Source organism: Triticum urartu, chromosome 5 (genome assembly GCF_003073215.2).
Source record: "Triticum urartu cultivar G1812 chromosome 5, Tu2.1, whole genome shotgun sequence".
NCBI lineage: Eukaryota > Viridiplantae > Streptophyta > Magnoliopsida > Poales > Poaceae > Triticum > Triticum urartu.
Window position 1 is genome coordinate 62,449,436 of NC_053026.1, and position 21,017 is coordinate 62,470,452.

At 45.6% G+C, this 21,017-nt stretch overlaps 1 protein-coding gene across 1 annotated transcript; it reads right to left on the reverse strand.

Annotated features, from left to right (window-relative positions):
• Positions 1–322: 322 nt before the first annotated feature.
• On the reverse strand, positions 323–2,234 carry LOC125507902. Its single transcript, XM_048672425.1, has 3 exons — positions 2,042–2,234; positions 1,435–1,670; positions 323–1,340 (listed from the first exon to the last, which is right to left on the reverse strand). Exons 2-3 carry the CDS (start codon positions 1,612–1,614, stop codon positions 1,011–1,013), a joined length of 510 nt encoding a protein of 169 aa, XP_048528382.1. The 5' UTR covers positions 1,615–1,670; positions 2,042–2,234; the 3' UTR covers positions 323–1,010.
• Between the last annotated feature and the right edge of the window lie 18,783 nt (positions 2,235–21,017).

Consider the following 21,017-nt stretch of genomic DNA (forward strand, 5'->3'; position numbering starts at 1 on the left):
CAACACAAAAGATTCAGTACTAGTAGTAGTACCACATCTACATCTCAAAGAAAAGGACACACTTGGGGTGAAGGCCACAAGAAAAACCATGGTATTTCATCTTTGGCCCTTCAGATCCCCAGGAGCCAGCTTGAGATTATTAGCCACTCAGGGAGGCTATTTTGCATTAGTCATTGGCTAGTCAGCATCCTTATCACCTACGTGTTGGTTGAGCACATGGAAACCATGTGTTGTGATGGGGCTCCAACCACCAAGAAATTGAGAGGTGACGAAAAATTCCAAAAAATAAAAGATGTCACAGGGGATGGTGATAATCATGGCATGAGATATTACACATATTGCTTCAATGAAACGATATATTACATATACAGAGAAAACGATATCAGGAATACATCATTCATGCCTCTCACACAACTCACTCATTGACTTGACTTAAACCTAGCTGCTCTCTCTTCTCTTCTGGTAGCCACTCTTTTGTACACATCTCCATGGCCTTGCTGGCCCTGGATTTCTTGGTTGCATGGACAAAAACAATTCCATCATAAACCAAAAATAAGCATGATGACAGATGAACTAGGACAGGTACCTAACTAATTCCCAACCCCTCCCTCCAACCTAATTGAATGACTAATCCAGAAGGAAGGCAAAGGGACTCATGAAAAAATTGATTCATACAAAGAGGGCTAAACTTCGTGTTTCTTGTGCCCTCTGTCCCAGATCCCCCCTTCTAGATTTCTTCTACCCCGTCCCCCCAAACTAGAGCTCCCAAATTTACATGAAGGGCACCTGCATCTGAACCTGAAATTTATTTACATACAAAAAGATTTGTGGTAAAATTACCTAGACTCATTATACTTATGGGATTTGATTGATGGATTATATAGTTTTTAGGGGTTAAATTTTGGACTTAAGCTCCTCTCACTCATCTCCTCACTCTCATCTCTCCCTCCCAAAGCTTTTGCACTACTGAGGGGAGAAGATTTCCTGGTTATTCGATGTTGTATGTGCATCTAGACCATGGCGGCGATGCCATGGCCACGGCCGCTACGGCCACCGTCGAGGCAGTCAAAACCCTCGACGCGGACGGCTGGCTGGAACACGCGAGCGCACCCAGCCGAGGAACGGGGCGACATCGGCGGTCCCGCCGGGCGTGGGGTGGGACGGACCACCACCGGCGCTGGCGTGACCGGCGACATCACCGGCCACCATGGCAGGGGACTGGACGGGCAGTCCATGCCGAACCGGCTGTCGTGGACCACCGGGTTCGAGGCCCGCCGCGGAGGCGAGCCACAGAACAGCGGCGGCTGAGGGGACGCCGCGGAAAGATTGCTCTCGTCGCCCTGCAAGAACCGGAGCAGAAACATCAGCGACCCGTTGGAGAGAAGCCACGCGAGGAAATCATGGATCTTGGGCCGAGGCGGAGAAAGAACTCACCTTTGATAGGAGGAGGTCGAGCAGATCCATGCCGGCGCCCGCGTCAGAGTGGCCGCTCTGGTGGCACCGGAGGGGCGCGACCGGGCGGCGCGGCTTGGGGCAGAAGAGCGGGCTCTTCGCGTCGGTGGCGGCAGCGGCGGCGACCGGGACGGGGCTCTTCATGGCGGCGAAGTGGCTCATGGTTTCTTTTTTGGGTTTTTTTGGTTAGTTGATTAGATCCGGAAAATTTACAGACCCTGCAAGAACAAGAACAGCCAAAGAAATTGCTCAGTTTCACCTCTAAAATCGTTCAATCTTCACACGAACGAGACACCAAAAACATTTGCTAACTAATCTGATTTTTCCCCACCCACACAGAAAGAAATCAAAAGAAACTGGAACTTTCCAGAAGATTTGTCACAGAAGAACAAATCCTCTCGGTTTTATTCTCTCTTTTTGCAAGAACATGTGGTGGGTTCCCAAGATCTGTAACAAAACCTATCAAGAAAACAGAAAGAACGAGCCTCACCTCTACCCCAGACCACACAACACAGATCCCCAACAGAAGATGAGAAACTAGAGGGAGAGAGATAAATAGAGAAATGGGGGAGAGGAGGTTGATGTTTACCTGAAGCTTCGCCTCTGGATTTCTCTCCTTGGATACAGGGGGAGAGAAAGGAGGAGAGCCAAAACTGTTGTTACTCCTACCAAGAAATAAAAATAAAACAAAAGAAGAAACTCTCAGGATTATGAGAGGAGCGGGATGGGCGTGCCGATGGGAGGAAGGAAAGGGAAGGAGGGGATGGGAGGCCTTAAATAGCCAGGAAACGGGGAACCACACGGGGACAGCTTACCCGTAGCAAGTGGCAAATATTGTTATTTTCTCTCTTTTCTCTTTCTTTCATATAAAGAAGGGAATCCTTGATAGTAAAAAAATGGGGAGATATTTAATAATTGCATATGGGAAGCAGGTTGAGCAAAAGCTGGTAGGGGGCAAGAGGAAATTATTTCGGCCTGCACGGCAAAACTGCTGCCATAATTGAAGCAATAAACAAGATGGGACCTTTTTCTTCCTCGATTGGTCATGGAGGCCACCTTTTCTTTCGGTTTCTTTTTATTTGTGTAGGAAGGCTGGTTTTCGTGCTTCTTTGAATGATTTGGTCTGTACGCCACTCCACCACCCCTTGTTTCCTTGTGTACTTGCTCTTGAATCCTAAGCTGTCTGCCAATAATTTTGATATAATTTGTATCTCTGCAAAGAGGTCTCATGTGCAGGAGTCTGATCTTTGTAGCGTAGTTTTTCCTTATTTTTAGAGACATTATCTTTGTAACATAGTACTTCCTTCTCTCTGGTTTATTGGGCTCATCTCATTTTCTTGGTTTTACCATATTATAAGTCTTATTTTCACTTCATTCCACCACATGTTCACAATCCAAGTTGCATTAAATTGATGCATGCAAAGATTAAAAGAAACCAACCAGTGCATGTAACTATTCCTACTCATTTGGTGGTCATCCATGCATATATTGTAATTAATCCATATTAAAATTTGAGTAATTTTATAAATTACGAGATACTCCACTCATCATCTGCATTGATTGACGAGATTTTAAATTCAAGCCCTATAAATCGAAAAGGAGGAAGTACCACCATTTTGGATCTAAAATGATGAGACCGGACAAACCTGGCCATATGAGTCGTGCTTATAAGTCCAGCTCGCGGCATGTATTTTTTGGCACGGCACGAAGTGGCACGCGGATACATGGGTTGGGCCGGCCTTCAGCACGCCATGTGCCAGTGTTGATTCCTAAGGTCAAGCTTTAAGGGTGGCCTGACACGACCCTTTTAACTGTGGCGCCATTTTAGGGGTTTTTTAGAGCTGTTTTGGACGTTTTAGGGTATTTCTACAATTGTTTTAGGGATGTTTAAGCCTTTTAGGTCTTTTTTGGTAGTTTAGGCCTTTTATGTCCTTTTTGGCCTTTTTAATGTGGGTCGGTGTGCGGGGCCGATCCTCCATCCAAACTCTTCGAGTTGGCACGACGCATCCTTTTTATAGAAAGGCCGACATGGGTTGTGTTGTGCCTTGCCTTATCCGAGGCTTGACGGGTCGTGTCGACCCAGATGGTTAGGTTGGACCTGAGTTACTTCTCTACTCTCTCATATATTTGTTTTGTTTTTCTATGTACTGCTCAACAAGGTTGCTCTGAAAAACCATGTTTATCTTAGAGCAACTTCAACGTTGATCATTAAATTACCCACAAATATCTGGACCGGGCCATCCACACACTTTTGACCATTCAATGGCGGTTACCAAATTTGTCCCGACTGAAATCCCGCAAATTTGCGCCAATTACAAGGAGTTTGGAGAGTTCAGATGGATGTCACGTCATACTCGGCCAATGCGGCTTCCCGCACCATGTCCACTCCGGTCTAACGGGTTCACCGCAACACACGAGCATCCCGCCTGCCCCCATTCACTCTGGTAGATCCAACTCCCGTCTACCCGCATTCTTGGCCGTGCCATGACCTAGAAGCCTACTACGGCTTAAAAGCCCACGAGGCTCCTCCCTGCAAACAGTACGTGCATAATCATCATCCTACCCCGCACATCCAGTGGCTGCCGCACAACACCAAACCTTCGCTTGCCGCAACAAGCAAGAAGTCTGACGCCGAGAAGTGATCGTCAGTGAGCGAAACCGGATTCAGGGACAGCTCCCTAACCCGGGAGCCACCTTGGGTGTTGGTTCCCCTGCGGGTCGATTGGGTGTCACAGTCGGAGGAGGGGTTGCAGATGTTTTAGGAGGAGCAAGCGGAGGAGGAGGAGGCCTCCCTCGTCGCCAAGGAAGAAAAGAAAGATCGACGACAACCTATGATTCCACTTTTCTCACCTCCGTTGCCTCACAGCTTTCGTCAAAATACAAAACAACTTCGTCGCTGAGGCCCCTGGAGCTCATGCTAGATTTGGCCGTCGAGAGGCAGTTTGTGGCCCCATGCGTGGACCACTACGTGCTCGTTGGCCCCAAACATCATGGCCGAGCACCTACCCGACATTTCATGACAGGATTATTTTCCATGGTCATGTACTGTAGTGCACCGACGAGACTGCGGTACTCCAAAGGATCAGAGACGGGTGCATCGTCGGAAGTAGAGAGCTTGGCGCGGATGTCCACCGATGTGACCACGGGCTTGCAGGCATGCATGTTGGCACGCTCGAGCAGCTCCTCTACGTACTTGCGCTGCGACAGGTAGAAGCCACGCTCGCTGCGGGTGATAGTGATACTCAGGAAGTAGTGCAGGGGCCCGAGATCTTTCATCGAGAACTCCGCGAAGAGTTATCGCTGCAGGTGTTGAAGAAGTGCAGTCGACGAGGCGACAAGGATGATGTCGTCAACATACAGAAGTAGATACGTTGTGCCACCGTTGTTGTGGGGGACGGACAACAAGGGATCTGCGTGGGCATTGGAGAAGCTGATCTGGCGAGCATACGTGGCGAAGTGGGTAAACCAAGCGTGAGGCGCCTGCTTGAGGTCGTACAATGATTTATCAAGAAGACAAACGTGGTCGGGGTGGGCGGCATTGACGAACCTGGCTGTCTGTTGACAGAGGACCTGCTCGGAGAGGCGGCCATGGAGGAACGCATTGTTCACATCCATCTGGTGAACAGGCCAGTTGCGGGAAGCAGCAACCATGATCACCATGTGAATGGTGGCAGCCTTGACCACAGGGAGAGGCTGGGACAAGCCGCGAATGACCCATCGGGCTTTGAACCACTCCAGAGTGATGTCGACCTTGAACTTGTGCCAGAACAACCACTTGCCGCTGACGATGTTGGCGCCGACTGGTCGGGGAACGAGCCACCACGTCTGGTTCTCCATCAAGGCCCTGTACTCCACCTAAATTCTAGACAGCCATCATGGATCGCGCAAAGCAGCATGCACACTCTTTGGGAAGGGGGAGATGGAGGTGTTAGTGGTGGTAGAGGTTGTTGTGGTATTTAGGGTTTGGGAGGAATTTACCAGCCTGCACGCGGGTTTGCATGGTATGGCTGGGAGGTGGCGGGGGAGCGCGACGACGGGCAGTGGGTGTGCGAGGGGAGTGGGTGGTGTTGGGAGCTGGCTCGGGATTCGCGACATGGTAGCGGAATTAGGAGGGTGCGGATCGGCTGCCATGGCAGCAGTTTCCGGGGTCGGGTAGGAGGTTTAGGTGTTGGCGGATCCGGCGCCATGCCAACGAAGTTAGGTGAGCGTGGATCGGCTGTCGTGGCAGCATTCGCGCGAGACATGGAGAATGGTGTTGGTGTTATGGCAGCGTTTGGTGCTATAACAACAAGGCGCTCGTGTGGGCGTTGATACGTCCATTTTGCATCATGTTTACCTACTATTATTTATAATGTTTTTATGCATAATAATGCTTTTTGTAGTAATTCTAATGCTTTTTCTCTCATATTATGCAAGGTTCACACAAAAGAAGGAGAATACCGGCAGCTGGAATTCTGGACTTGAATAAGCTGAAGGAAATATGCCCTAGAGGCAATAATAAAGTTGTTATTTTATATTTCCTTATATCATGATAAATGTTTATTATTCATGCCATAATTGTATTAACCGGAAACTTGATGCATGTGTGGATACATAGACAAAACACAATGTCCGTAGTAAGCCTCTACTAGACTAGCTCGTTAATCAAAGATGGTTAAGTTTCCTAACCATAGACATGTGTTGTCATTTGATGAACGGGATCACATCATTAGGAGAATGATGTGATGGACATGACCCATCCGTTAGCTTAGCATATCGACCGTTCAGTTTTATTGCTATTGCTTTCTTCATGTCAAATACATATTCCTTCGACTATGAGATTATGCAACTCCCGGATACCAGAGAAATACCTTATGTGCTATCAAACGTCACAACGTAACCGGGTGATTATAAATATGCTCTACAGGTATCTCTGAAGGTGTTTGTTGGTTGGCATAGATCGAGATTAGGATTTGTCACTCCGAGTATCGGAGAGGTATCTCTGGGCCCTCTCGGTAATGCACATCATGATAAGCCTTGCAAGCAATGTGACTATCAGTTAGTTGCGGGATGATGCATTACGGAATGAGTAAAGAGACTTGCCGGTAACGAGATTAACCTAGGTATGAAGATACCGGTGATGGAATCTCGGGCAAGTAACATGCCGATGACAAAGGGAATAACATGTGTTGTCATTACGGTACGATCGATAAAGATCTTCGTAGAATATGTGGAACCAATATGAGCATCCAGGTTCCGCTATTGGTTTTTGACCGGAGAGGTGTCTCGGTCATGTCTACATAGTTTTCGAACCCGTAGGGTCCGCATGCTTAACGTTCAATGACGATTTTGTATTATATGAGTTATGTGATTTGGTGACCGGATGTTCTTCGGAGTCCCGGATGAGATCATGGACATGACGAGGAGTCTCTAAATAGTCAAGAGGTAAAGATTCATATATAGGACGATAGTATTTGGACACTGGAAGTGTTTCGGGGGTACTGGGTATGTATCAGGTCTCTCGAAGGGGTTCCGGGCACCCCCCCCCCCCCCCCCCCGACAAAGAATTGGGCCTATTGGGCCAAGAGGGGAAATGCGGCAGACAGCATGGGCTGCTGCGCACCCTTGCTGGCCGAATAGGAAGGGGAAGGGAAAGGAGAAGAGAGAAGGAAGGGAAGGTGATGTCTACTATGCAACTTTATTCTTGTAGAGTCGTGTTGGGCCTCCAAGCGCAGAGTTTTGTAGGACAGTAGCAATTTTCCCTCAAGTGGATGACTGCTACCTCTTGAGCATGCGTTGGTTTTTCCTTGAAGAGGAAAGGGTGATGCGGCAAAGTAGTGTAAGTATTTCCCTCGGTTTTTTAGAATCAAGGTATCAATCCAGTAGGAGACTACACGCAAGTCGCCTAGTACCTGCACAAACAAACAAGAACCTTGCAACCAACGCGATAAAGGGGTTGTCAATCCCTTCAGGACCACTTGCAAAAGTGAGATTTGATAAAGATAATAAGATAAATATTTTTGGTATTTTTGTTGTATAGATTGGAAAGTAAAGATTGCAAAGTAAACGGCGACAGAAATAGCTAATTGATGGGAGACTAATATGATGTAAAATAGACCCGGGGGCCATAGGTTTCACTAGTGGCTTCTCTCAAGATAGCAAATGTTATGGTGGGTGAACAAATTACTGTCGAGCAATTGATAGAAAAGCGCATAGTTATGAGAATATCTAGGCATGATCATAAACATAGGCATCACGTCTGTGACAAGTAGACCGAAGCGATTCTGCATCTACTAGTATTACTCCACACATTGACTGCTATCCAGCATGCATCTAGAGTATTAAGTTCATAAGAACAGAGTAACGCATTAGGCAAGATGACATGATGTAGAGGGATAAACTCAAGCAATATGATATAAACCCCATCTTTTTACCCTCGATGGCAACAATACGTGCCTTGCTGCCCCTGCTGTCACTAGGAAAGGACACCGCAAGATTGAACCCAAAGCTAAGCACTTCTCCCATTGCAAGAAAGATCAATCTAGTAGGCCAAACCAAACTGATAATTCGAAGAGACTTGCAAAGATATTAAATCATGCATATAAAAATTCAGAGAAGAATCAAATATTGTTCATAGATAATCTTGATCATAAATCCACAATTCATCAAATCTCGACAAACACACCGCAAAAAGAATTACATCGAATAGATCTCCAAGAAGATTGAGGAGAACTTTGTATTGAGATCCAAAGAGAGAGAAGAAGCCATCTAGCTAATAACTATGGACCCGAAGGTCTGTGGTAAACTACTCACACATCATCGGAGAGGCTATGGTGTTGATGTAGAAGCCCTCCGTGATCGAATCCCCCTCTGGCGGAGCGCCGGAAAAGGCTCCAAGATGGGATCTCACGGGTACAGAAGGTTGCGACGGTGGAAAAGGTGTTTCGTGGCTCTCCCCAATGGTTTCAGGGTATAAGAGTATATATATAGGCGAAATAAGTAGGTCGGTGGAGCTACGAGGGGCCCATGAGGGTGGGGGTGCGCCCTCCTGCCTCGTGGCTTCCTCGCTCCTTCCTTGATGTCCACTCCAAGTCTCCTGGATTGCATCTGTTCCAAAAAAGATCCTCGCGAAGGTTTCGTTCCGTTTGGGTTCCGTTTTATATTCCTTTTCTGCGAAACACTGAAATAGACAAAAAAACAACAATTTGCACTGGGCCTTCGGTTAATAGGTTAGTCCCAAAAATAATATAAAAGTGCATAGTAAAGCCCATTAAACATCCAAAACAGATAATATAATAGCATCAAACAATCAAAAATTATAGATACGTTGGAGATGTATCAAGCATCCCCAAGCTTAATTCCTGCTCGTCCTCGAGTTGGTAAATGATAAAAACAGAATTTTTGATGTGGAATGCTACCTAACATAATTTTCAATGTAATTTTATTTATTGTGGCATGAATGTTCAGATCCGAAAGATTCAAGACAAAAGTTTAATATTGACATAAAAATAATAATACTTCAAGCATACTAACCAAGCAATTATGTCTTCTCAAAATAACATGGCCAAAGAAAGCTTATCCCTACAAAATCATATAGTTGGGCTATGCTTCATTTTCGTCACACAAAAATGCTCTCATCATGCACGACCCCGATGACAAGCCAAGCAATTGTTTCATACTTTAGTAATCTCAAACTTTTTTCAACTTTCACACAATACATGAGCGTGAGGCATGGACATAGCACTATGGGTGGAATAGAATATAATGATGGGGGTTGTGTGGAGAAGACAAAAAAGAGAAAGTCTCACATTGACGCGGCTAATCAACGGGCTATGGAGATGCCCATCAATTGATGTCAATGCGAGGAGTAGGGATTGTCATGCAACGGATGCATTAGAGCTATAAATGTATGAAGGCTCAACAAAAGAAACTAAGTGGGTGTGCATCCAACTTTCTTGCTCACGAAGACCTAGGGCATTTGAGGAAGAATGTCGTGGTTTTGTCATGGCAGATGTCCTCGTGAAAGGACTTAGTTGTGGAGCCATCGCTACGGGTTAGCTTAAAGGGGTTAAACCGGACAAGGGACACGAGAGTTTTATACTAGTTCGGCCCCTTCGATGAAGGTAAAAGCCTACGTCTAGTTGTGTCGGTATTGCTAGGGTTTCGATGACCAGGGAGCGAATCCGCTTTGCCTGGCTCTCGAGTTGTTGTCTGTTGTCCCTAAACCGCTGCCGGGTCGTCCCTTTATATACACAGGTTGACGCCCGCCGGTTTACAGAGTCCCGAGGCCGGATCATAAACGTGTCCGGCTCGGTCTCTATCCTTCCTATCTTACAATGCAAGTTACATGAGAAAGTCGGTTTATATCTATAGGCCTTAACCCGCCTTTGGGCCTTGGGCCTTCATAAAGCGCCACCATCCTTACATCTTCATGGGCTTCTAATCTTCATAGAGTTAACCCGGCTAGTCCTGGCCGGTTTGCATCCAGTAGTAATATCCCCAACATTAGGCCCCAGATTGATTTGAACTTGTTCATGTCAATCTTCAACACTTCGAAAAATTCTTGCCATGGCACCTTCACATGGATCTTGTAAACCGTCGTGATGTCATCCTCCAGGATCATGACAAATCGCCATGACATCACTTGTTATATAGGAATTATACATCTCACCTCTAGTTAATGAGCCTCTGACAATCGAGGTGACCACTCCATTATCCATCCAATTTTCGGGCTCCTTGATTCTCGCGCCTGTCACCTCTCCATTTAGCTTATAAATAGACCCAATGGTCATTTTCTTTTCCCCCCTTTGTCTCCTCGCTTCTTATTCCTCCTCGCGATGCCCCTGCACCCGAGCGCCGCCGCCGCCGTCGAGCTTCGCCTTTGCATCTCCGTTGGTTGTTGCATCGACCTGGTTGCATCAGAAAGATGCGGCGCATCTCCGCTACCTCAACCGCTGCTGTAAGCCTCTCCTCTTTCCTCTGTAGATCCATTAGGGTTCATGTCGCTCTCCTCGTGTTCTTCGTCAACCCATAGATAGCAGAGCTCGATCTTGACGTGTTCCGCATAGTAGCTATGGAACTACTTATCTCAGCCATTTGATCCAAACCTTAAATACATCGTAACTTGATCTGGACCTTTTGTGAACTGCTTCGGAACCAAACTTTTAAGTCTCAATATTTTTCCTTTTCCTGACTTACGGTAGATCCAACATTTCAATGCAATCCTGTGAAACCTGTTTCCCTCGCTTAGGTATTTTTAGATATGTACCCTTTACACCAATATAGGCGGTTTAACTTTTTGAAGTATGATAATCCGGCAGGTACCATTAGTCCCCCTTTAAACCGCCAATTTATTTATACTCCGGTATAACAATATGTATATACCTTTGCCTCTGTTCATTCCTTATCATTCATAAATACCCTGTCATCGGTTTACCAATTTGCACATACTTTGGATTCCTTCTCCTTGTTGTAACTTGTGCATCACCATTAATGAATCGTAAATCGACATTATTTTCTTCCCAGCCTTTCACTTGCAATGGCCAAGCAGTTTTATTCCTGCAACTGGGTCCCCTCCCGGGTTACTGAAGAGCAACTCAACGGAATGGTCAAGATTGGCACCTTACCGAAGAAGAATGAGATCCGGTGGCGAGTTCCTGGGCCGGAAAATCCTCCCACCCCTAAGCAGGGTGAAGTAGTGGTGTTCGTTGATCACATAGGTTGTGGCTTTAAACCGCCCGGATCGAAGTTTTTTCGAGATGTACTTGCCAGTTTTCAGCTCCACCCTCATGATATTGGACCCAACTCGGTATCCAATATATGCAACTTTCAAGTTTTTTGTGAAGTGTATCTACAAGAAGAACCAACTGTCGAGCTGTTCCGGGATTTCTTCCATCTAAACCGGCGCACTGAATTCGTAGATGGACCCAATACTGAACTTGGCGGCGTCTCCATTCAGAAAAGGAAAGAAGTTGAGTTTCCTCATGCCAAACTCCAGAGTCACCCAAAGGAGTGAAACCAAACTTGGTTCTATTGCAGAGACACCTCTCCCGAAGATGAGAACCCTCTGCCCGGTTATCATGCACACTGGCTCGCTAATAATCATCCACTTCCGCAACGACTAAGTGCCTAGGAACGGGCCTCGTACACACCTCAACTCGCCAAGCCAAGAGCCTTCTTTGCCAACGGTTTAACAGGCGTGGACTTCGTTCATTGTTGGATTTCCTGGAGCATTTTGCCGTTAAGTCGCCGCTCCGGTTTAATGTGTGAGTATACTGGTGACGTAGAAGACTCCCAACGCCATATCAATATTTAGCTAACAGATTAAGAAGTCACTGAATCTGTTAAGAAAATAGTGAACGAATCGGAAGCTGTGTGCAGCAAGACCGGGTTAAGCCCCTTTTATACGCAAAACAAACCTCCCGCTGTAAGTAGAGTTTGTGCTTCCGCTTTACACCCGATATTTTTGAACTGTGCAATCTTTGAATACTCTCTGCTCATGTTTAAACAGGGAGACAATCCTTTCTGGAAAAAGAAACCTCAAGAGAAAGCAGCGAAGCCTTCTCGTCCTAAGACGAAAGCCGTCAAGAAAACCACAAAGAGAAAAGCACCTGAACCCATCGGTTTCGAGCTTGATGACGACCCGGATGAACCGGAAGCAGAGGTAGAACTTGATTCACTTGGTTCACTTTTCATGCATCTCATTGACAATGATACTTATCAGGAGGACGTTGAGGGCAGCCAAGATGACGATGCAGAGGTAATTATCATTTCCTCCGGTTCAGATCCTCTGCCAACACAAAAAATCCGTCAAGCAGTCCGGAAAGTAAGCTTTTCTCACCCTCTTGCTCACTTGGATCCAACATTTATTTTGAAGAAGCAGCAACACGAGGCTCACCGCACAACCCGGCACAACGGCCAAAAGGTTACTTCGACCGGTTTACCGGACACCCCGGTTCGAAAACGCTGATCTGAGGTCTCACCTACTTCTGACACTTCTTATCCCAAGGCAGGCTATTTTCGACAACCTCTTAATCTGTCTGATTCGAATTATCAGGTGACACCTCCTTCATCCTCTGGCAAGTCAACAGCGACCCAACTTCCTCCTCTCAAAACCGTGGCTGGGGAAGCATTTCAACCCAATCCTTTTGATGTTTCACACTTTATCTGCTATGCTAACCTTTGAGTCTTCTTTTGTTTAGCGCCAAAGCCAGACCCAGTAAAAAGGCTCGGGTGAATAATCCGCCCGAAGACCATGTGGTTATTGAACCGGATCAGACTGCAGGACTGGAGGGTCCAAATACTGAGGCCACATTTGATGAACCACCCCCTCAAGATCATAATGTTGATGAACAAGCAGAAGTTGATACTGCTGTGCCAGATGATGAACCGGCGAATCCAATCCAGACTGATGACAAACCTTCTAGTCCAGTGAGAGCTATTGACATTCCATCAACTCCAGAAAAGGCTGCTGGAGACAAAGAAGATGAGGTTATCATTACCGGTATTGGCCACACCTCTCCTGGCCAACCTGTTGTATTGGCGAAACATAGTGCCAAAGAAGAACGTGCTGCCATGGAGAAAGGCAAGTGGAGCACCGATTTATCAAGTTATGCCCACTTCAGTGCTCAAGAACTCTACTCTGGCTTTCCTAAACCGTCTGCACTCAAACCGTGATTATGAAGCCGGTTTGGTGAATCTAATGAAGGAGCGCTATGAGGTACTGACATAACTTTTCCTTTCTTAAATCCAATTGTAAATACCAACTCTAGTAGCCCCTAAGGGCCGGTTTATGATAGCAATCATAAATCGGGACTTTGTAATATCTCAACCCTTGCATGCTTATCCTCCGTATGTCAGGTGATCCTTTGAAATAAACCGGTATTTTATCGTTGCATTCCTGTAATTTTCATCTCTGTAGCCCCCAAGGGCCGGTTTATCTTTCCAAGGTAAACCGGGTGTTTAATCAATGCTTCAACTTTGAATAGATGTACATTAGCCCCCAAGTGTCAAGGATAATGCATGCGTTGTACTTGGGACTTGCAAAAGTTTCTGATGATAGAGCCAATAGGCATTAGCCCCCAAGTACAAAGTGCATAACTTGTTATACGCTTGGTACTTCAAATATATATATATATATCATTAACGATTTATCTTGCCCTTGTAGGCCGAGCTGAGTAAGAAGGACGCTCAAACCGCTAACCTTCAGGAAAACATTAAATCTCAGCAAGCAGAAGCTTCTAAGGCCAAGGAAGAACTGACGAATGCCTTAACAGCCATGGAGAAACTGAAGGAAACCTTCAACAAAGAGCGTGCAAACTAGGAGACAGAGAAGGCCGGTTTAACAAAGAAGGCCGAAGACGTAGAAGCAGCCCTGAAGCCGGTGGTTGAAGAATTGACCGGCTTAAAACGGCAGATTAATGCCATGACCTCTGCCGTATTTGGTGAGTATCTGCATATGAAGTTTTTCCAATCCATAGTATCTTATCAAAGACCGGTTTACTGATGCTTTACCATGACAGGGACCCGCATCACTCATCTGGGTGCCGACATGCGGATGAAGCTTAAAGTGGCCTATTCTTTGATAGAACAGTTGTATTCTGGATCCCAGCAAGCCATTTGCACTGCAGCTTATAACAAGCCTCCTCCAACGTTGATAAAAGAAACCATAGAAAAGCTGGCCATGCTGCCTGCCCGGTTGGATGAACTGAAGAGATCAGCCGCAAGGTCAGGTGCACTGACCGCGCTAATCCGGGCTAAGGCGTGGATTCCAGATCTTGAACCGGCAGATATCATCCAAGGTTATCCCAGCATTAAGGAAGATGGCACAAACTTCAACAATGACGATATCCGAAGGCTGACAAAGGAGATGTGGCCTATAGCAAGCAAATTGGCGAATGATACAGATCTATCTCATTATCAACCGGTTTACGATGTTGATGGGAAAAGACAGCCCGCGCCGATTCATAATGTAGAAGATCTTGTTCCACCAATCCGTAAGCACACTTACGCTCCTGACATTGACCCTTCCAACCTTATTCATGAAGAAGCCATTTTCAAGCCTTAACTGGAATCGATTGGTCAACGATTGATTTCCAGCGACTGGGTAGGGATGAGGAGAATGCGACTGCTCAAGATGACCCTCAATCTTCAAGCCGTCCAGATGAAGAATCATAAACCGGAGGCTGGTTTATCAGTTGCAATCTGCCACTCCTATTAAAACAATTATTCAATTTGGGCTGTCGAAAGCGCCTTGTAATAGGATAGCATGAACACTTTGTCTGTCATGCCATCGAGCATGTTTGTTTCGCTTGATACTAAGAACTTGCCATGCCTTTGGATTTATATGCATAGTCCATTATGGCTTTTATTTAACTTGTTCCTGCATATAAGAACTTGAAAGTGTCCTAGTGGTTTACCACTGGACTGGTCATGATACCCAGAAAATACATACATAACTTGGATGGATAACCAAGATTGTAATAACCAGATAGATGATACATGTGATATATCTAGTTGGCTGGCCAACTGTTGGTATAATAAGGGTGAAAACACCAATCTGGAGTATTGATGACTCCTTTCCCTCTTGCCGGTTCATATAAAAACCATACCGGGTTATGATAACCACCGGTTTATTCGAATAATGCTGGTGACCTCTAGTCAAAACCAGATCGGAGCAACTTACTGCCGGTTTAGAACTGATCATGTACTAACAACTAAGCGTTTGAAAGCCATGCCGGGTTGTAATAAACACCGGTTTATCAGAAAATATTCATAAATCCCTTATCAAAAAATGTTTAAAAATAGCAAATCCAAAAGAAATATGCAAGGCTTTTCATGGGTTGCCAGGCCCTAAATCGAGGCTTTTCATGGGCTGCCAGGCCACTGAGTTAAACCATTTTTCAAAGCCTTTTAAGATGGACCTCAATCTTTAACCAATCATCATTTTAACTTTGACGAGTTCAGGGTATATGAGATTGACTTGTCAAACATTCGATGGGTCATACCAGGTTTACCTGGACGGAGTGGCTTACTGAAAAAGGCAGGATAACCCGGGGTTTTAGGTGAATACACCTGGCTTCCAAGCCTGGCTTGATAGCCTATCACAAGGGTGCAAGCTCGTTGTTCTTTGAGAAGCAAGGAGCCCCCAAGTAATATTTGAGCTATGCTCAGTGGTTACCTATGTTTGAGTTGTGCTTTATGCAACAGACTCTCTTTGGTTCCACATAATTTCCTTTTGGCTTTAAGCCTATCAAAAGGTGTAGCTATGGTGTAAATACAACCAAGCCCCCTAGTGATTTCCCTTTTTGGTCTTAAGCCGATCAAGAGGTGTAGCTATGGTTCGAATACGACCAAGCCCCCCTAGTGATTTGCTTTATATCTGTGTGGCCTTATGGGTTGGGTTAATAAAACTCCGCTTTGTAAGTAGAAGCCCCCATGGAACCACACATGATGTAAAAAAGAACAGAGACCCCGCTTTAGCTGAGGCTCCGGTTTATTATATAATATATACATTGTCATAAGTATGTACATAAGAAGAGCCTGTGGCTCAAGTATAGTAAGGCCGAAGAAGAGCTATATTCCATGGCCGCTGGGTCTCCTCCTCCAATTTGCGTGAGTCTTTGTGCTCTCGAACATCGATAAGGTAGTATGACCCGTTGTGCAGGTTTTTGCTGACCACAAAAGGTCCTTCCCAAGGTGAGGATAACTTGTGCATATCAGTCTGATCCTGGATGAGCCGGAGCACTAGATCGCCTTCTTGAAAAGTTCTGGTCTTAACCCAACGGCTGTGATAACGTCGGAGATCTTGTTGATAAATCGCCGACCGTGCCGCTGCGAGATCACGCTCCTCATCTAACAAGTCCAGTGAGTACTAACGTGCCTTCTCATTTTCAGCTTCTATGTAAGCCGCCACACGGGGTGAGTCATGACAGATGTCACTAGGGAGAACCGCCTCTACTCCGTAAACCATGAAGAAAGGCGTGTAACCCATAGATCTGTTTGGTGTGGTGTTGATACTCCATAATACGGAAGGTAACTCCTCCACCCAACAACCCAGCGTACGCTTTAAAGGAACCATAAGCTGGGGTTTAATACCTCTCAAAATTTCTTGATTTTCCCTCTCTGCTTGACCATTAGACTGGGGGTGAGCCACTGACGCTACATCAAGCCGGATGTGCTCTCGTTGACAAAATTCCTCCATATCACCCTTGGACAGATTAGTACCATTATTAGTTATAATGTTGTGTGGAAAACCAAACCGGAATATTACCTTTTTGATTAATTGAACCGCTATGGCTGCATCACACTTACTGACTGACTCTGCCTCTACCCACTTGGTAAACTTGTCAACTGCCACCAACAGGTTGGTCCTTTTGTCCTTGGACCTCTTAAAGGGTCCAACCATATCGAGCCCCCAAGTTGCAAACGACCAAGTGATTGGAATCATTCTCAACTCTTGAGCCGGAACATGAGCGCGACGTGCAAATTTCTGACAACCGTCACACCTTTTTACCAAATCCTCAGCATCAGCATGAGCCGTCAACCAATAGAAAGTCGTGACAAAAAGCCTTAGCCACCAAGGATTTTGAACCGGCGTGGTGACCACAATCCCCTTCGTGGATTTCTCGCAAAATATCACAACCCTCTTGAGGAGACACACAACGCTGAATCGCTCCTATGACGCTGTAATGATGTAGCTCCCCGTTGATAACGGTCATTTACTTGGATCGCCGGATTATCTGCCGGGCCAAGGTTTAATCATCCGGTAACTCGCCCCGGTTCATGTAAGCCATGTACGGGACTGTCCAATCTGGTGTAACATGCAAAGCCGCCACCAACTGGGCCTCCGGGTCAGGAATAGCCAACTCCTCCTCTGTGGGTATCTTGACCGACGGATTATGAAGTACATCGAGGAAGATATTAGGTGGCACCGGTTTATGCTGAGAGCCTAGATGACTTAAAGCGTCCGCCGCTTCATTCTTTCGCCGGTCTATATGGTCAACTTGATAACCCTTGAAATGACCAGCCACTATGTCCACCTCTTGTCGATATGCAGCCATGAGCGGATCCTTAGAATCCCAGGTGCCAGATACCTGCTGAGCCACCAGGTCCGAGTCACCGAAGCATTTAACTCGGCTTAAATTCATCTCTTTAGCCATCCGAAGGCCATGGAGCAAGGCCTAATACTCAGCTGCATTGTTAGTACAAGGGAACATTAAGCGGAGAACATAACAAAACTTGTCACCTCGTGGGAAGTTAATATGACTCCAGCCCCCGAGCCCTCCAATTGCCTGGACCCATCAAAGTGAATAGTCCAATAAGTGTTGTCTGGCTTTTCCTCTAGTGCCTGCAACTCTGTCCAATCATTGATGAAGTCCACGAGTGCTTGAGATTTGATCGCTGTGCGAGGTGTATATCTGAGCCCGTGAGGTCCAAGCTCAATAGCCCACTTGGAAATCCGGCCAGTCGCTTCTCTGTTTTGGATGATATCTCCTAGAGGGGCTGAACTAACCACTGTGATAGCATGACCTTGAAAATAATGTTTGAGCTTTCGGCTTGCCATGAAAACTCCATACACCAACTTCTGCCAATGTGGGTACCTCTGCTTTGATTCAATAAGCACCTCACTGATGTAATAAACCGTCCGTTGAACCGGATACTCCTTTCCGGCCTCCTTGCGCTCTACTACAATAGCCACACTAACAGCCCGGGCGTTAGCAGCCACATACAGCAACAAGGGCTCTTTATCAATCGGAGCCGCAAGGACGGGCGGCTCGGCCAACTGTCTCTTCAAATCCTCAAATGCTTTATCAGCCGCGTCACTCCAAACGAAATCATCCGTTTTCTTTAGCATCTGATACAAAGGAATAGCCTTCTCCCCAAGGCGGCTGATAAACCGGCTTAGAGCTGCAATCCGGCTTGCCAAACGCTGAACATCATTGATACACGCCGGTTTAGCCAGGGACGTGATAGCTGAATTTTTTGCGGGTTAGCCTCAATGCCTCTGTTGGTGATACGTCCATTCTGCATCATGCTTTTATATCGATATTTATCGCATTATGGAATGTTATTTCACTTTATGTCACAATACTTATGGCTATTCTCTCTTATTTTACAAGGTTTACATAACGAGGGAGAATGTCGGCAGCTGGAATTCTGGTCTGGAAAAGGAGCAAATATTAGAGACCTATTCTGCGCAACTCCAAAAGTCCTGAAACTCCACGGAACATCCTAAAAGAAATAAAGAAAAATCCACGCAAAAGATGAAGGCCAGGGGGCCCACACCCTGCTCACGAGGGTGGGGGGCGCCCCCCCTTAGGGCGCGCCCCCTACCTCATGGGCCCCCTGGTAGCTCTCCGACATCCATCTTCTCCTATATGAGGTCTTTCGATGAGAAAATAATAGAAGGAACTTTTCAGGACGAGACTCCGCCGCCACGAGGCGGAACCTTGGCGGATCCAATCTAGAGCTCCGGCAGCGCTGTTCTGCCGGGGATACTTCCCTCCGGGAGGGGGAGATCATAACCATCGTCATCACCAACGCTCCTCTCATCGGGAGAGGGCAATCTCCATCAACATCTTCACCAGCACCATCTCATCTCCAAACCCTAGTTCATCTCTTGTATCCAATTCTTGTCTCAAAGTCCGGGATTGGTGCTAGTAGGTTGCTAGTAGTGTTGATTACTCCTTGTAGTTGATGCTAGTTGGTTTAATTGGTGGAAGATCATATGTTCAGATCCTATATGCATATTATTACCCCTCTAATTATGAACATGAATATGCTTTGGAGTAATTACATTCGTTCCTAAGGACAAGGGAGAAGTCTTGCTATGAGTAGTCATGTGAATTTGGTATTCGTGTGATATTTTGATAAGATGTATGTTGTCTAGCCTCTAGTGGTGTTATGTGAACGTCGACTACATAACACTTCACCATTATTTGGGCCTAGAGGAAGGCATTGGGAAGTAATAAGTAGATGATGGGTTGCTAGAGTGACAGAAGCTTAAACCCTAGTTTATGCGTTGCTTCGTAAGGGGCTGATTTGGACCCATATGTTTCATGCTATGGTTAGGTTTACCTTAATACTTTTTTTGTAGTTGCGGATGCTTGCAATAGAGGTTAATCATAAGTGGGATGCTTGTTCAAGTAAGAACAGCACCCAAGCACCGGTCCACCCACATATCAAATTTTCAAAGTATCGAACGTGAATCATATGAACGTGATGAAAACTAGCTTGACGATATTCCCATGTGTCCTCGGGAGCGCTTTTCCTATTATAAGAGTTTGTTCCGGCTTGTCCTTTGCTACAAAAGGATTGGGCCACCTTGCTGCACTTTATTTACTTTTGTTACTTGTTGCTCGTTACAATTATCTTATCATAAAACTATCTGTTACCACTTATTTCAGTACTTGCAGAGAATACCTTGCTGAAAACCGCTTATCATTTCCTTCTGCTCCTCGTTGGGTTCGACACTCTTACTTATCGAAAGGACTATGATAGATCCCCTATACTTGTGGGTCATCAAGACTCTTTTCTGGCGCCGTTGCCAGGGAGTGTAGCGCCTTTGGTAGGTGGAATTTGGTAAGGAAAAATTTATATAGTGTGCTGAAATTTACTGTCACTTGTTACTATGGAAAGTAATTCTCCGAGGGGCTTGTTCAGGGTATCTTCACCCCGTCCAGTAGAGCAAAGAGTTGCTCCTCAACCTACTGAACCTATTGAAAATGAAACTCCTTATGAGTATCCTTTGGGTATGATAGAAAAACTGCTAGCTAATCCTTTTACAGGAGATGGAACAAAGCATCCTGATGAGCACTTAATATATGTGGATGAAGTTTGTGGATTATTTAAGCTTGCAGGTATACCCGATGATGTTGCTAAGAAGAAGGTCTTCCCTTTATCTTTGAAGGGAGATGCATTGATATGGTATAGGCTATGTGATGATATGAGATCATGGGACTATAAAGGATTGAAGCTGGAATTTCATCAAAAGTATTACCCTATGCATCTTGTTCATCGTGATCGCAATTATATATATAATTTTTGGCCTCGCGAAGGAGAAAGCATCGCTCAAGCTTGGGGGAGGCTTAAATCAATGTTATATTCATGCCCCAATCATGAGCTCTCGAGAGAAATAATTATGCAAAGTTTTTATGCTCGGCTTTCTGATAACAATCGCACCATGCTCGATACTTCTTGTGTTGGCTCTTTTATGATGAAGGCTATTGAATTCATATGGAATTTATTGGATAGAATTAAACGCAACTCTGAAGATTGGGACCTCGACGAAGGTAAGGAGTCAGGTATGACACCTAAATTTGATTGTGTTAAATCTTTTATGGATACCGATATTTTCCATAAGTTTAGCACTAAATATGGACTTGACTCTGAGATAGTAGCTTCTTTCTGTGAATCTTTTGCTACTTATGTTGATCTCCCTAAGGAGAAGTGGTTTAAATATCACCCTCCCATAGAAGTAAAAGTAGCTGCACCTATTAAAGTTGAAGAAAAGACTGTCACTTATAATGATCCTATTGTTCCTACTTCTTATATTGAGAAACCACCTTTCCCTGTTAGAATAAAGG

Bases quoted from the DNA above. Each gene is read 5' to 3' on its own strand.
- LOC125507902 (XM_048672425.1), bottom strand. From the start codon at position 1,614: ATGAGCCACTTCGCCGCCATGAAGAGCCCCGTCCCGGTCGCCGCCGCT. The intron at 1,341-1,434 runs GTGAGTTCTTTC...CGGTTCTTGCAG, and splicing joins TCGACCTCCTCCTATCAAAG to GGCGACGAGAGCAATCTTTC.